At 36.3% G+C, this 17,079-nt stretch overlaps 1 protein-coding gene across 4 annotated transcripts in view; it reads left to right on the top strand.

The window, feature by feature from the left end:
* The window catches only part of Erich3 (glutamate rich 3), a 102,222-nt gene that overhangs the window by 52,327 nt on the left and 32,816 nt on the right, over positions 1–17,079 (top strand). For all 4 annotated transcript variants that reach the window (XM_046443221.2, XM_058578923.1, XM_058578922.1 and 1 more), the window contains 3 exons: positions 1,635–1,815; positions 8,595–8,781; positions 14,426–14,706. In XM_046443221.2, the coding sequence (XP_046299177.2) occupies positions 1,635–1,815; positions 8,595–8,781; positions 14,426–14,706 (649 nt within the window). The remainder of the gene's footprint in view (positions 1–1,634; positions 1,816–8,594; positions 8,782–14,425; positions 14,707–17,079) is intronic.

Raw genomic sequence — 17,079 nt, 5'->3', positions numbered from 1 at the left:
TTAAATGTTGTAGCGGGAGCTTGAGGAGTGGATTTGCCATAAGTGTGCTGATTGTGTGGTGGGCTGCACACATGCAGGTCACAGTATCGACATCCCCTGCCCACCCCCAACCCAGCTGCTTGGGAAGCGGAAACATGGGATTATGATTTTGCAAGTAGGAACCGGGCTTGCCATCATGCCTCTGCTTTTGACTGGGAATCAGGGAACTGCTTCTGATCTGCAAAGCATTATATCCAGTTTGCCCATTTGCCTTCATGACTTTTGATGTCCCTGAAATATTTCTGTTGATTATCTCTCTATATGGGAGCTCTGTATAAGCACTGGCAAGACAATTTGCCTGAATAGTTTTCAACCTCGGACTTTCCCCCAACATTTATTCTTCTCAGACCGTCATTTGCAGAATTTCTTTTCATCAGATTTATTTTCTCTGGTTTTTGCTTCAGAGAAATAGAATTGAACAGAAAAATATTCTCCGAGGTAGAAGTGCTGATGGCTTTGGGAATGGAAATATTTCAGTAGTTCTTTCAGAAAGGTTTTGTTGCAGCTTAGTTATTCTTAAAAAAAAAATGCTTCCCATATATACCTAATTTAATGAGTTCAAACTCAGATAATTGCCTTGCATCTGCTGAAAGTATGTCTCACCAAATTTTCTGTTTAACTAAAAATTTATTTTATACTTTTCATTTAGCTAAATGTTTATTTCAGAAAAGTGAGAAAGCCTGGCCCATGCACAATTAGAGACCTATTCTGTTCTTACTAAGCCATCTCAGTCTCAGCCCTCTCATCCATTCCTATTTGTCTCCCTTTCTGCCTTCTCCTTTTAGAGGTTAGGCAGACACCATGTACGTTCACGCTCATGAACACACCTCAGAATATTATATAGGAAGGAATGCCTAGGACATTTAAAAAATCTCTGGCATGTACATTAATTGCATATTTTATAAAGAATTTAAATTGATTGCCTTATTCAATAGTTTTATGAGGTAATTTAAAAAATTTGTTGGAAATATTGTTTTGATATTAAGGCTAATACTAGTAATGTTATTTTTTCATGGAACTGTATGCCCCTGTGAGAGTGGCTAATCCCAGCCACAGAAAGTATGAGATGCCTAATCCTCAGTGACCACAGAAGGAATCAACCTGAACATGCCCCTCTCAGATGGTTAAAACCCAGAAATGATGTGTTGTCACTGCCCAGTTGTAAGATAGATTCAATTATAAGCACTATTGCTAAATCCTAATCAATGTCAATTTGGATTAGGGCAAAATGATGGCATCAATATTTATTCATTTGTTTGAATTTTTAACAATTAGTTAAAAAAATCAAAAGTGATCTCCTCTTAGCATCCTTGACATATTTACTATATATAATACATATGCAAACATACAATAATAAAATGAAAAATTTTGTCCAAATTCCCAGTGTTTACAAAATGTAAAGGCAAAATCATATTTGATAGTTGTTTAGAGGGATTTGTTTTGTAATGGGCTTGACTTTCTGTGCACTGAATGAATTGACACTTTACTAGGTACATCAAACTAGCCTTTTCTGTTCTTCATATTATAATGCCATGTGAAAAAAAGAACTGATTAGAAAGTAATTAGTTAATAAGCCTCTTTTCTGTTTATTCTAGGTTTCAGGAAGGATTCATAAAACATCACTGCATAGTAATGCAGCTATTACAATGATATATTTGGGGAAAAATGTGCACCTAGCTTATGACAACCAAGATTTCCGAGATGAAATAAAAATTTATCAACAGCACTGTGGTGGGGAAAACCTTTGTGTCTACAAAGGCAAACTATTTGAAAATGGTACGCATGAAACGTGCATATTTTAATTGCTTGAGGTTGATGTTATAGATAAGCTGTTGTTGATATAATATCAAAATGACTTCAATCACTTTATGAAATTATGCATATCCAGGGACTTATAAACCAGCTGCCTAAAAGTAAATCTAGATTTACTGCTCCATGATTGAAACTGAAGCAGCAATTACTCCTGCAGATTGTGGAAGAAGGAATTTGAAGTGATTTAACCTGGTAACAGATTAATTTTGGGATAGAGATGTATGATCATTAAAATGTTGCACGAATAAGCTGTGCCCCAAATTATAAGTTAACTCTTTGGCTTGCCATAGTGAATTATATCGTACATTATTCTAAGAGAAAAATAACAGATTGGCAATTTGTTCTTTAGAGGTGTGTTGAGATAAAATCACAAATCCAATAAACTTCAGGGTGAATCACACCTAAATAACTTGGTGCAAAATTTGGCTAAATGGCTTCTTAGTAAATTTCTGTTTTCATCTGGTCATAAATTCATGTTTATCAGAATATGATAATTTTTATATCCTGGATTTCACATGTTGTACTGTAGTGTTTTTCTTCAGTATTTGGTTTAGTGAAGAAACAATGAAAAAGCAAATTATTTACAGGATGGTATCTGTTAATTTTTGCTTAAGAAAGTCTGTTAAGATTGTAATACTATTTTTACTAATTAAAGTGACTATTTATATTTGCAGGGTCTTGTCAGAGACTTAGGAATTTTGGGAGTGCAGGACAAACATAGGAATTTTACTTTTGGCTTTTCTGATTTCTCTCATACAATCAAAAGGAAATTGATGGAATTAATGAAAAAATTCAAACTCTTAAAGATATAACTATATATTTAGGAATTGCATGTTTTAAACTTCCCAAATAAACAAGACTAAACGCTTGCATGTTAATTTTGACTTAAAATGTAATATGATGCTCAATTATGCCAGAAACTGTTTTTCTCATTTTGCATATTTGGTGGAAATGTAATTTACATAGACTCATTTTGTCATAGCCTTCCAGAGTTCATTCACTCCATCTGTAGATGAGGAAAATAGGAGGTGCTCCAAGTTGACTCCCCAAGGTTCCACGTCCAGTTCTGTACAGTCAAAAGCAGGGCCCTGACCCTGCCTAGGTGCAAGACCTGGGTCAGTTCTACACTACTTTAGTTAGCTGTATCAGTAACAGTAAGTTTCCTATAATTTTATAATATGAGGGACTTAAAACTCTGAATGAGTTTGGCATAGATGCATACATTTAGTTTTTTAAGTATAACTTTCAGCTATTAATTTAGGGAAATTACTGAAATTAGCTATAATCTAAAGTTAGAAATTACAGCAAGAACATTTTCCTGGGTCCTAGATTACACTTTATTCAATAAAATTTATACATAATACCAATTTGACTGCTGGATAATGTGGTAGATATAAATGAAAAAAATGAGTGTTGGCTGAACAGCATTCTGGTATTCTCTATGAGGGTACAGAATCAGTTTACATGAGGAGAGGGTGTTACCCAACTCAGTATTATTTGGCATGCATATTGATACTGGAACTTTTTGTTATGGCATTGGACAGTCTTGAATAATAGGAAGGAATTGTGGACTCTAATAATTGAATCTTGTCCATGTAATACTTTGTATCAGCTTGCCTTTGATTGCCAGGAAAGTAATTGTTCAAATTGAAAAGTTGGGTAGTTTAGAGTTGTCTTGAGGTTCAGCAATCTTAGCAGTTTAGTTGGACTGAAAATAATCTGCCCTTTTTACAAATCGAAGCTATGCACGAATCTGTCAAATGTGAATACATTTTTAGATATTTCTGTTAAAAAATAAAGGCCTTTAGCATATGCTTAGAGCAGTAAACTCATTAAAATAGGGCATTTTGTTAATTTGTCTTGCTTTTCTATTAAAAATAACAGTAAAATTATTTAGGAATGCAGCAAGTACATCTTTTATCCTCAAAGTAATTCATTATGCCTCTTGTAGTTAGATTTTAGACTCCAAATCACAAGCTGATTGCCTATTATATCACCTATGCAGTCACAATAACTTTTGCTACTTGTAAATGCTACAGTTTCTTCACAGGAATTTTTACTTGCCGCATTTATCTTTTTGAATAAAACCAACCTTGGCCTCATGGGTTCATGTGAAGGCAATGAACAAAGTCCCTTTTTTTTTTTTTTTCTCTCTTCCTTTTGTGCCCCATTTCCTTGTATTTTCATAACGTGATCCCATTTCACTCATTTGTGAGTCCTCATTATCCCCTGGCAAACAGCTCTTCGGCTGTCCCCCACACAATTTTGTGCTGTTTCCTTTGTTAGTGATGCACTATCCTTCCTTCTTTTTAACTTAAAATTTCAACCATTTTTAAGACTTAGGTTGAGCCTTTGAACCTTTCTCAGGGGACTTCCACTCTGCTCTACCCCAGTGGCCCATGGCTTTTGATACTCAAAACTGAAGCATTGTGTTTTTTCTTTTTTATTCATTGACTGTTTCTTTTTCCTTGACGTGTTATCATGTATGGATCTTTTTAAAGATTTTTTTAGATTTCAAGGTATAAATTAAATGCCTTGCAATTTGTTCTTCGTAAGCATGCCACTCAATAGTTTTTAGAAATTTGGATAAGTACTACAGCCATTATTATAAGCTAATTTTAGAACATCATCATGTCAGAAAGTCCCTGGGTGCTCATGGGCAGTGAGTCCTTACTCTCATAGTCAGCCCCCTGCAACTACTGATCTGCTTTCTGTCTCTACAAATTTTTATTTCTGCAAATGACTTCTGGATATTTTATATAAATGTAATCATACAATAGGTAATATTTTGTGTCTTGTTTCTCTCACTTTGCATACCATTTTTAAGAGACATGCATTTATTTTTAGTATAGTGACGTGTACAATTTTGAATTTTGGAGCATTTAGGATTTTAGATTTCCAGATTAGGGATTCTCAGACATTTAAAGTCTCTGCAAATATTTCAAAATGCAAAAAATTCTGAAATCTGAAACACTTCTTGTCCCAAAGCATTTCAGATGAGGGATTTTTCACCTGGATGTGCCAGTAGTTATGCTCATTGTATAGCCGACTATATGCTACCACATGGACATATCATAGTTTCTGTGCAATCACCAGTTAAAGGGTATTTGTATTGTTTCCATTTGGGGGCTATTAAAAATAATGCTGTTATGGACATATAAAGATTTTAAATATGCACATATTGTGATTCTTGATTGGATTTGTAGGAGTGGCTATTATTGCTTTTATATATTTTTCTGATTATGGCTCCTTTTCCTGTTTTTTTTACAAGTCTATTGGTTTTTGTTGGAACAAAAGATATTTTAGATTGTATATTATAGGTACTGCAAATTTTAAGAATTCTATTTTTATTTTTTAGTTTGGTCTCAAAGGTGTCTCTGATTTCATTAATGATTGGTAAGAGGTTAGACTCAAACACCTTGAGTTAGTATACCCTCTCCCTTCTGCTAGGAGATCTGTTGGTAGGGGTGTTAGTTTCCTAAGACTGATTGTAGCTGTCTCTCAGATTGTGGCTTATGACAATAGAATTTATTCTCTTACAAGTCTGTAGATCAGAAATCCCAAATGAAGGTATTAGCAAGTTCTTGCTCCCTGACAAGCTCTGGGGAAGAAAGATTTGGTGGCTCCTGGTAATTCTTGGCCCTCCTTTGTCACATGTAGCTCTGTCTCCAATCTCTGTTTCTGTCTTGACATGGCCTTCTTTGTACATCTCTGCATGTGTACTCTTTGTACCCTTTTCTTTCTATAAGGATGTCAGTCATCGGATTTTGGGCAAAACCGAAAGCCAGGATTATCTTATCTCACTCCTTCACTAATTTTATCTATGAAGACCTGATTTCCAAATAATATCACATCTTGAGGTTCTGAGTGGTTTTCAATTTCAGTGGCTCAGGAGGACATTCAAGTTCCAGTACTTTCCAAGTCTGCTCCAACTTTTATTTCCACCAGTCTCTATTTCTTCTCTGCATAAGTTAAGCTCCAAGTAGGCTGAGAATGAATGAATAGGTCAGGTCCACTCGGACCCGTGCTCCTTCCAGTTCGCTGGTGATATGGGAGAGCTTATTGAATACTTCTAAGACTGCCTTATGGCCTGTATCTCCCTGCTAAATTTCTGGTTGGTCCACTGGCGTGTTGCTATTCCTAATTAGAACTCCAATCTCAGGGAACCTCTGACCTTCCCTGTTAGCTTGCCTCCGAGACAGCTACTTATTACTGGTAGTGCCACAGGCCAAGAGATTTTCCCTCTTTGGCTCCATATCAAGGCAGCCCCCACTGACAGGGAAACTGCTGGTTATTTATGTGCTGCCCTCCCCAATTAGAGCTACTGTGATGAAACAGTGGCAGGAGTGGGGATGAGAGCAGCCCCAGGCAAGATGCCTCCGATTCTCTGCTGTTTCTACCTCAAGTTCAGTGATTTTTTTTATGAATGAGTGCTGCTCAGTTGGTTTTAAGACTTTGGTTCATTTCCAGAGACAAATTTTTAAGGGGAGAGGATTTGGTGAGCTCACTCTAGAAGCTTGGTACATTAATTTTGTCTCTCCTGCTGAGGAGATGACCACATTTGCTATTTTCATTTTTAATATTTTTGCTTTCTTTCAGTGCCTATAACAGCACTATCCACTGTTGGTAAATAATGAATAACTAAGTTTTGCAAGTATTATAAAGTGCTTTCTAATATTGTACATTACTTCATCTTTAAGTCTGCTCTGCAAAGTGGGTAAACTGAGATCTCCATCACCCCAACCATCCCCATTTTATAGGTGAAAATTCTGAAACCAAAGTTATATAACTTCCCCGAGGACATCCAAGTAGTAAGTGAAGAACTGGGACATGGACCAAAACTTTGTGATTTCTGGTATGAATCAAGTCAGCATTGGGAGATGTCACTATAATTTCAATTATAAAATTATAAAATAAATACAAAAGAGTAAAAGCAAAGGGTGTCAGTTATTCCTCAATAAATTTTGGGGAAAAAAAAAAGAACAAAATGGAATAACCGCTGGGTGTGCTCTCCAGCTGCATGAGCATCAAGTGGAGGGATGGTCCAGAAGGGATTTCCTGCACCAGTTCTCAGCATATTCCTGAGCATACATATTTTCTTCCTGCACTGGGTACTTAAGGAATTACTTGCACAGGCTGCAGCAGAATGGATTCTGTTACACGAATGTGGGGGTCAAGTTTCTGTAATGAAAGCAATCAAATTCGATTTCTAGTCACCACTTAAGGAGTTTACTTATTATTAAAACAAATGGATTTTTAAACCTATTGTGTTTTAGCGTCCCAGCATGCTAACTTTTTCAGTTTCCCCCCTAGTTTATTTAATCTCACATCAAAAATACTTATATGTAAATGGCAGAATTACTTTTTCAATAGTTTTTTTTTTTTTTTTTTTTTTTTTAGGAGAAGGTGCATCTGACTTAGAAATATTTTAGGAGCATAATGTGCTACACTCACAGCTTTTCTAGGTGACTGTGAAGGATGTTGGTCAAATAATGATTCATTAATTATTTTGGGAGTCCTCCCTTATACTTGTTCTTGGACGTAGAGAAACCAAGATGAGCAATACCAGCTTTAGTTCTCATGTTTTTTTACAAACATACAAGCATGTATCTGGATCAGGGTTCTCAAAGTGGGGTCCCAGGAACCAGCAGCATCCGGGTTGACTGGAAACTTGTTAGAAATGCTGACTAAGAAACTCTGGGGTAAATATCAGCAGTCTGTGTTTTAATAAGTCTTCTAGGTGATTCTGGTCCATATTCAAGTTTGAAAACCTCTGTTGTTCATGAGAAGCAGGATTGTAAAGAATAAGGTCTGTAAGTCTTGAAGTTTAGGGTCTCTTGAGTGGGATCTTTGTCAAAGAGAATTACAAAAATTTGGATGATTAAAGACTATTAATCACAGCCATTGGTTTATAATTAATTGGTAGGATGTTTCAGTGAGTGGGTAGGTGAGAATAAAGAAGTCTCAAATTCAAATAGAATTGAGTATGACTTGGAGATGGAATAACTCTGCGTCATTCACATATGTATTAGGATATTTAAGGTCACAACTAAAAATGTGAACTTTTAAAAAATCTTACTGACCTCACAGTATTCTTTTGTCATTATGTACTTTATCAAGAGCATTTGTGCATGTTGCTGCACACGTATCATCTCGACAACTCTGGAGGCTAAGGCACAATGATCACAAGTTTGAGGCTAGCATGGACGAATTATGGAGACTCTGTCTCAAAATAAAAATAAAAGGGTTGGAGATTAGCTCAGTGACAGAGTGGCCCTGAATTCAATCCCTGGCCTGGAAGGGGGAGGGATGGCAAATAACAAGAGACAGGCGTGGACTCTGTGGAGATGTTTATCTTTAATCACTAACTCTCCAACTTACTGTATGATAGTGAATAAATTACAGAACTCTTCTAAGCTTCAATTTCCTCATCTAGAAATAGCAATAGAAATATTCCCACTTCTTGTGATTGTTGAGAAATAGCAAAACTAAGATAATCAGGCATAGTGCTAGAATATAAGAAGTGCTCATATAATGTTAGATATTATTGTATATCAAGGAGTTGTATAAGATATTGAGCATCTATTACAAAATGTGTTTTTATGATTTAAGTTGTCCTCGAATTAAAACATGATTTATTGCACAATGTATTTGCCTAAAGAAAAATGTGGTTGGGAAGATGTTGGTTCATGGTTGCTTTCACTAATGCATTTCTTTTTTTTTTTTTTTTAATTTTATTCCAGAGACCTTTCAGTTTATTTCCAAAAGGCACCATGGTTTTCCCTTCAGCCTCACCTTTTTCCTGAATGGTTTGCAGGTGAACAGGTTAAGCTCCTGTTGTGAATTCAAGCACCGAAAAGGTTCCAGACTTGGAGGCAGACGAGGCTACTTTGGGTTTGTCTGCGTGGAGAGAGCATCTCCTTGCTACAAGTATGGAAACACATTTCCTGCGGTAGAGGGCTGGCTTTGCTGACGTTTTCTTCTTATGTGTTTATTAATGCATTTCTTTATACAATTTTAAAAGCAAAACCAGTGTATATGAGCCCAAAATATCTACGTTAAAGGCTATTTACTATATCACTGAAGGTTTATATTTGGAATTAAAAATATAAGATTTATAGATGATTATATAATAGAGATAAAAGGTGCTAGTATTTTAAGTCATCTTACTTTTTTTTTCTTTTTCCTCAAACTGCCTGAAATTCTGTTTCTGATAGAAAAGAGAGGACAGTTTTTTTTAATTTTTTTTTTTTTACTTTATTTTTTGATGTGAGTAACTGGTCTAGGATTAAAACCCCAAACACATGCCTTGTACCAAGCATCAGTCCTGTGTGACTGAATATTAAAGGTTATGCATATTAGGGGTGTGCTTGCATTATGATGTGGCCCAATTTGCCTTCTCATTATCTTCATTTCAATCTTATAACAAAATGCATGATGAAAGGTTAGTTTTAGCTGTTGTTTATCAGCTTTCATGTTGGACATTCTCTTTGAAATTGGGAGTTTTGCCTTTGGGCTTTCATTTTTTTTCTGAAAATATTCATGGGGAATTGACTAGATGCCAAACTAGAACACAAGAGTGAACCAACCAAGTGACATGCTATCATAGAAGTTATTCTAACAGGAGAAGGGAAAACAACATACTAATACACTAATAATCATGTCACATGGTAATAAGCAGGATAAACACAAAACATGATAAGGGAATTACCAAGAGAAAGGGGCACAAGGGTCATGGGATAAGGAGTTGTCTTAAGTGAGGTAATCAGGAAACACCTCTTTGATGGTTTTTGAGCAGAAACTAGAAAAAAGTTCTCTTCCTCCTGATAGCTTTTTGGAGAGGAAAAACATGCAGAAGGCATGAAGGAGAAGCATACTTGGAGTATGTGTGTCTCAGATTATGTGACCAGAGCCAAAATAAGGAATGGAACAGTGATAGAAGGTGAGGTCAGAGGGGCAGTAGGACCAAACCATGTAGAAGTTCTAAAGTCATAAAGAGTGACTATCATTCAGAGGAGGATGAGAAACCTGCAAGGTTGTGAGCAACTAGCCCAATCTGACAGGAAATCCTATGGGAAAAATAAACCACTAGAGTGGGGAAAATCTTGGAAATTTTTATTTCAGGAAAGAGATATTGGTGGAAAGAGTTTCAAGTGATTGGATTCCATATATATTTTAAAGGTAGAGCTTACAGAGTTTATTGATGGATAGATTTAGGGCATGACATAAAGAGTAGAATCAAAGTTGACTAAAAAGTTTTTGGCCTAAATAGCTAGAAAGATGTCCTATTAACATGTACTTAAGATAGGTTTGTGAAAGAAGCAGGCTTAGAGATCAAATGAAGGGGTTTTGGTTTTGGACCACAGTAAGTATGAGACATCTGAGACACTGTAAATTACTATGTTCACTAGGCAGGTGGATGTATGAATCTGGGCTCAGGTAAGGGGTCTTGGCTTGATATCTAAATTTGAGAAAGGTTTGTATGTAGAAAGCACGGCACTGAAAGTCATGGAATGGAGTGAGATTGCTTAAGAAAGGATACACATAGAGAAAATGTCGGAGAATAAGCTGCACATCATTAAAATTCAGAGGTGGGGGAAATCAAGAGGCACCAGTTTGACAAGGATGGTCAGTGTTCAGAAAGAGAACTCAGACTAATATTTTGGAAATGAACAGGTGTTTGAAGAAGGGAATGCTTAATGGACTGAAATATGTGGGTAGATTAAGTAAAATGAAAACTAGAGATTGGACATTGACTTGGGGATGTGTTTGTTTTTGGTGATCTTGAGACAATTTATAGTGAAGCGGTAGGGATATAGAGCAATTGGGGAAGAACTAAGGTCCGAGATTATAGACATATTTTTAAAAGAGTTTCCTTTAAAAATGGTAATTTGGTGGTAACCAGGTGAGGGAATATAGGGTTCAAAGGAACATTTTACTTTTTAAGAGGTGATACCATAGCATGTCTTTATACTAATGGATATGATTGATACTCTAGAGAAGGAAAAATAGATGAAACATGACATGAAGGGGAAAATTGCTAGCACTTTGTGCTTAAGTAGACTAGAGAAGATAGGATCTAGGGCTCACATGGGGTTGTAAACCCTAAGAAGAGAAAGGTCCTTCTTCTATAGCATCAATAGGAACATTGGCATATAGGGGAGAGAGAAAGGTAAGATGGGGGATTATGAAGACCAACTAAAAGTCATCTGCTAATTGTTTCTACTTTCTAAAATACGAAATACATTTATTAGCTGAAGTTGAGGAGGAGGGGTTGGAAATTTTAGGAGAGGGAACAGGTCTGAAAAAGATCATTCCAGAGAGCAGGAGAATTGAATGGCCTAGAGCAAAATTGCGGTGCCCAGGTGTACTTAGGGCCCAACAGAATTGCCTTCCAGTTATAATTCACTAAGCTCTCTTCTTATTTGGGGGCAAGTCGTTTAACACATCTCTATTTAACTTCCAGGAAAACTAATGAGCTATGATCATCCTCGTGCAAACACATTGCATTCTTTGGGATGTGTACCCATCAAATCTGTACATTTTTAGCTCTGAGCACTTTATAGGAGGTGTGTATACCACAACCTGACTGATGACATCTGCTGTTGTATTCAACATCTCCTAGCCTCTGTACAATCCTTTGTGTGATTTCAGATTCACAAAAAGTCCTCTCTACCTTCTTTCATCCACCTTTGCAAATATTATCAAAGTGGTTATGGCATTAAAGGATAAGGCTTGTTACCCTCAATATAACTATACAATTCTTATAGGAATTGTTTTATAATTGTTTTATATTCCTTAAAGAAATTTGTTAATTTCTAAATCATTTCTTCCAATCAAACCTGTAAATGCTCAAAGTAGTGTTGTTTGATGTCCCCCTGTTGCAGGTTAGGTGGAAATCAATTCAGACATGTTTAAAGGGGTAGGAATGGAAGGGTAAATCTAAAATCTTGTTTATTTGGCCCCTGGCCTATTTGAGATGACTTCGATTATTCCAGGGGCACCAATGCATAGAACTTCAGTGAGAGTTGAGAACTACCTATAAAGAGAACTGATATCACTGGTTATATTGAATATTCTTTTTTTTTTTTTTGGAGACACCATTACAATACTTTTAGTTATTTTAAGGAGTGTATATTATCTCTTCCAGGTTATTCAAAATGAAATTAGTCTTAACTCATTTAAAAAGGGCTGGTTCTGCAAATTTCACAATATGATAAAGGAAAGATGTGGTCAAATAAAGCCATTGGGACTTCTATTTATAGAAATGATTGGAAATTACCTTCTTAAGGTCTTCAGGAAACAAGAAAAGATTAGCAGTGGTCAATTCCAAAATGTGAAGGTTCTACATACTGCGCTCACCCCTTAATTATGGGAAATGTTTGAAGAGGCACGGTAGTTATTTTCAATTGCTAGAGTGAAACTTGGGAAGAAGAGTTGCCTAACGAAGGAGAATGCAGAATGAGCTTTAGTAATCAAAATTGACACCTCAGATATACTCGGAAGTCAAATAGGTCGTCATGACAAGGGGAGCACAGATGCTACTCACTTCGTTCGTCCAATTCCCCTTAGCAGATGGGCAATAAAAGTCTGTGCATGCAGTAGAGAGGCATCAAAGCTTTTACATTGTCCCAGAATAACCAAAGGTAACAGCCTATCAGAAGCTTCAAGGAAGTGGGCTTGGTGTTGCCATTAATGAGGGAAGAACAGCTTGAACAGAAGGCAATGCTAGTAATCATATTTTGTGAAGAGGCATGACACCTTTATTCCAAGGAAAGCTATGTGCTAAGCACATCACCATTATAGTCCAGAAATATTTATCATGCTTATTATGGGTGAGGTAAGTTTATTTTCTTATTTCATTTTTCTACAGTATGATAGCTTGAGTGCAAATCCTTTTAGCTTCCCCCCCCATGGGGAGATGTTGAAATGTTAAGTGATAGAACTCAGTTCTTGCATTTGCTTATTGAGAGAATGTACTAAGACCAATTCCTGTGCTATTTCAAGACTGAAAGTGGCTGGACTTCAGTGAAATCTTCAGTTTAAAAAATTGCTATTAGATTTGATTTAGATTGAGGACAATTTTCAGATTTTACTATTACTCCCATTGTTCCTGGGCTGACAAGTTTTGACTGTACTTGGAAGCCTTTTCACCTGCCCACCTCAAGAGACTTAGTTCCCCAGTAGTGTGTGACATGGAGAGAGGGGGCCATGTGAAGTTCTAGAGAAGGAGGAACATTGAAGCTGATGTCTGCCAGACACCTATGCCAAGTCATGGACTGTCTCCGGACATTGGTGGAAACTTCTACAAATTGTGTTAGTTTCTGGTGAGAGTGGGAGCTTTCTCTGGTGGAAACCCAGCTGTGTGACATTTGTCTGTGTCACTGATCATCTTAGCAGCTACACCTGTCATGGAACACTATGTTGTACTCCAGTGGAAGGTGATGGAGTCTAACAGTTTTGAGCAAGAATTCCATCTACATACCTACATACATCCAGCTAATCTTACTGGATGACCTTGAGCAAGTCATGGAACCTTTTCAGCTTCAGTTTCTCCATTTGCATAACAGTGACAATTGTTTGGTATTGGTTTGTGGGTGATGAATCCCTTAAGATACTATATATTGAGTGCCCAGTAAAGAGTGTGGCACAGAGAGTGTATTCAACAATTTATCATTATCATAATCATCATTTTATTAATGTACAGATTATTAGTACTGAAACTATTATTTTTATACTAACTTTAATACTAACTTAGAAAGACAAAATCAATAGAAAACAATTTATTCACATCACTTTTGTTACAACTGAATAAAAACATTTTTTTTTTATGTTATAACACACTCAGATCATCTGGGTGGTTCACCAGATTTGACTTGGCATGACTTCATGACTTCCACAAATTGTTGCCCTTTTAGAGGAACAAAGTATTATTGCCATCAAAAATTTGCTGGCAGACTGCAGTACAGGCTTCAAAAGGCCACTCAAAAACAATAATGTCAGTTCTATTAGAATTAGTGTGCAGACTCCTGAGTTATTTATTTAAAGGACACAATGATGTGTGACTATGTATGTTTCTTAAAAACATCCATCATACTTATTTACAGTCAACCTTGTATGCCTTTTGTTGTTGTGTTATTGGGATAATAAATTATCAAAGACTGAATGCCATCTTCTGATTATTTTTATCTCAGCTTCCCTATTTATAAACCTGAATGTTCTTTTATTACATAAGTCTCATTGAAAGACTTTAATTATCTATCTATTATTATATATTAGTTTCTACTCATGACTATTATAAGATAAATATCTATTTTATGGTACAAATTTTGGTTTGACACTGTAGTTCTTGGTTGATAAGTTGTTTATTTTGTGGGTAAGATTGTTAAGAATTTGTATTCATTGACAAGATTTTAGTATCAATCATTTATTTTTAATTAAATTTTGTGTACAGTAGAAAAATATTTCTCATACCATTTCTTACTACAATAAGAGATAAGCACTTTAAAAAGTTTTGAGTTTCTACCTTGCCACATAGAAGTTAATAAACACTTTATGCTAATATTTTTCATAGGTGCATTATTGCAATGGGCCTTGACAAAAAACCATCTTCAATGAAACCTAGGAAAGAGAAAAGCACTGATAAAAGAGAAGAACTGTGGAAGGATAGAGAGAATGGGATATCAAGAAGAAATGAGATGGAGGTGAACAAAACCTCTCTCTCAGCCACTTGTTCAGTTCAAGAAATAAATATGGGAGTCAGAGAAGTGAGAACTGCTATGGAAGAAATGGAACTTAAAGGAAAACAAAGACGAAAAGATTGGGAAAACAACCAAGAAAATACTTTCAAATATGGTAATAAATTATCATAGGGCTGTTTTGTTGCTGCTGCTATTACTTAAACTCTTAAAATTTTATCAAAAATATGCATTAAATGTTGCTCCTCAATAGAGATCTTTAGGCAGCTCTGTGTCCTGTAAGGAATCCCCAACCTGCTTCCCTGCTTCTTTGCATGGAGTCCTGCATCCCCTGTCTTGGAGGAGTGCACACAGACCCCAAGGGTTGAAGGTGCCTGTTGTGAGGATGAGGGAGTAGAAGAGGAATTTCTGTCTGTGGGAGCCAGAGGCCCTATTGACTTTTGCACAGATCATTTTAACCAAATAGAATTTCACTTATTTCTTTAGGTTTTGAATGTTCTTTTCTTTAGTGCAAATGAATGGTTTTGTGTCAGGTAGGTATAATCTATATGATTATATGCTGAAGAGTATTCCATCACTAAAAGCAGTTGTCATAGGTTCATGGGTCTGGAGGCTGTCTGCCTTTTTTTTTTTTTTTTTTGCTTTTTTCTCTTTCCCACCCCCTGGCTGTCTCCTCTCTGTTATATATATATATATATATACACACACACACACACACACACACACACACACACAACATCAAATATATTTATTTGATATTGTATTAGTCAGTTTTCCCTTGCTGTAAACAAAATACTTGTCCACAAAAAACAAAAACAACAAAACCCCAAAACAACAGTGTACAAAAAGTTTATTTGGGGTCACAGTTTCAGAGGTTCTGTCCGTGGCCAACCAACTCCATTTCTCTGGGTCTGAAATGAGCCAGAAATCAGGGTAGAAGGGTGTGGTTGAGGAAAGCTACTTAGTTCATGGTAACCAGGAAGGAGCGGGGTGAGGAGCCAAGAACAAGATATTATCCCCAAGGACATGTACCCAGTGACATATTTCTTTCAGCCATGCCCTACTTGCCTATAGTTATCACCCAGTATTCTATTCACACTATGAATCCATCAAATGGATTCATCCACTGGTGATATTACAGCCCCAGGATCTAATCATTGCCTAAAAGCCCCACCTCTGGAGCTTGTTGTATTGGGAATATGCTTTGGACATATGAGCCTTTGGGCAGACATTAAAAGATCCAAATTATAATATATGTAGTAGGTATAACTATTCCCTGCATTTTACAGGCTGAAATTGGAGAGTCAGACACTAGTAAGAAAGTGGAACTAAGATTCATTAGAGATTTGTCCAGTTCTAAAGCTTAGAAATTCAAACCATGTGCAATCTTCTATTCTGTAAAAGCTCTCCTAGATTCCAGATGGTTGTGGGTTTAAAGAATCAGAAAGAGAGAGTGGCTGAGTGTCCCTTTTATACCAAGGAGACAAAGCCTAGATTAGAGGAACAATGACTACAGGTTGGGTTGGCCTGTGGAAGGGCCAGCATCCCAGGTATTTTCTTCCTCATCTCATCTTGTTGCTGCCCAAGGGTTCAGAAATATGAGAGAAAAAACCACAGATCTATTTTAGCACTGGACTTCATGTTTGCTTATTACTGAAATAAGGTGCTTTTCCTAAGAGAGATTTCACTCACAATATTTTTACCCAGTTCACCTCTCTCCATGATCCTGCCTAGTTTTTATCCTTATCTTGAACTGAGAATTTAAAATATTGGTAGCAGCATCAATCGCAAAGACATTAACACATGAGGATGTGTTTTCACTTGTTTTAACTTTAGTGACATGGAGGTTTATTAAAACCATGTTGAATAGAAAAAAAAAGGCTTTCAATTTCTTCATTCTTTTTTTTTTTTTTTTAAAAACAACATGGCTAGAACTATGAGACATATACTTTATGCCTAAGATAGAGCTTTCCCCAAGGTCCTTTTTCTGTGTTGGCTAGTTAATAGAGTTTAAATAGACATTAAAACAAAACAAAACAATAACAACAATAACAACGAAACCCAGCTGGGCTTTGACTCTGCAGAGCAGCCACTGATGTAGGTAGGAGCTGCAAGAAGCTTGAGTAGAGGTTCATGAAGGAGGTGGCGGCTGCATTGATGTTGACCTGGTTTTAACTCAAGTCCTCTTTACTTGGGATGGGAAACAATAAGCTAGTTAAATTCTCTAGAAGAAGGAAAAGGAGATGAAGGAGCAGAAAAAATTATGAAAAAAAAAGGAAGAATGCCAAAAAGCATCCCACTAGTCTTTTATACTGAAACCATGATTTGGTAACCCAAAGGTGGCTTGTGACTCACAGAAGGCTGATATTTAGACATGATGATAGTAGGGGTAGAACAAAGCCTGGCAGCCTTTCATTTTATATTCTGAAAGAAAACACAGAAGCTTCTGCAAAAGAGGATACAGGGACCAATCTTATGGTTTACTACACGTTCCTTCAATGTTATGCTCTATTTTAATAATGTAACTGTA

Source organism: Marmota monax, unplaced genomic scaffold (assembly GCF_021218885.2).
Source record: "Marmota monax isolate L192 unplaced genomic scaffold, Marmota_monax_Labrador192_F-V1.1 WCK01_AAM20220418_F8-fsc00046, whole genome shotgun sequence".
Classification (NCBI taxonomy): domain Eukaryota; kingdom Metazoa; phylum Chordata; class Mammalia; order Rodentia; family Sciuridae; genus Marmota; species Marmota monax.
Note: the sequence above shows the minus strand (reverse complement) of the source record. Positions and strands in the feature narration are given on the sequence as shown.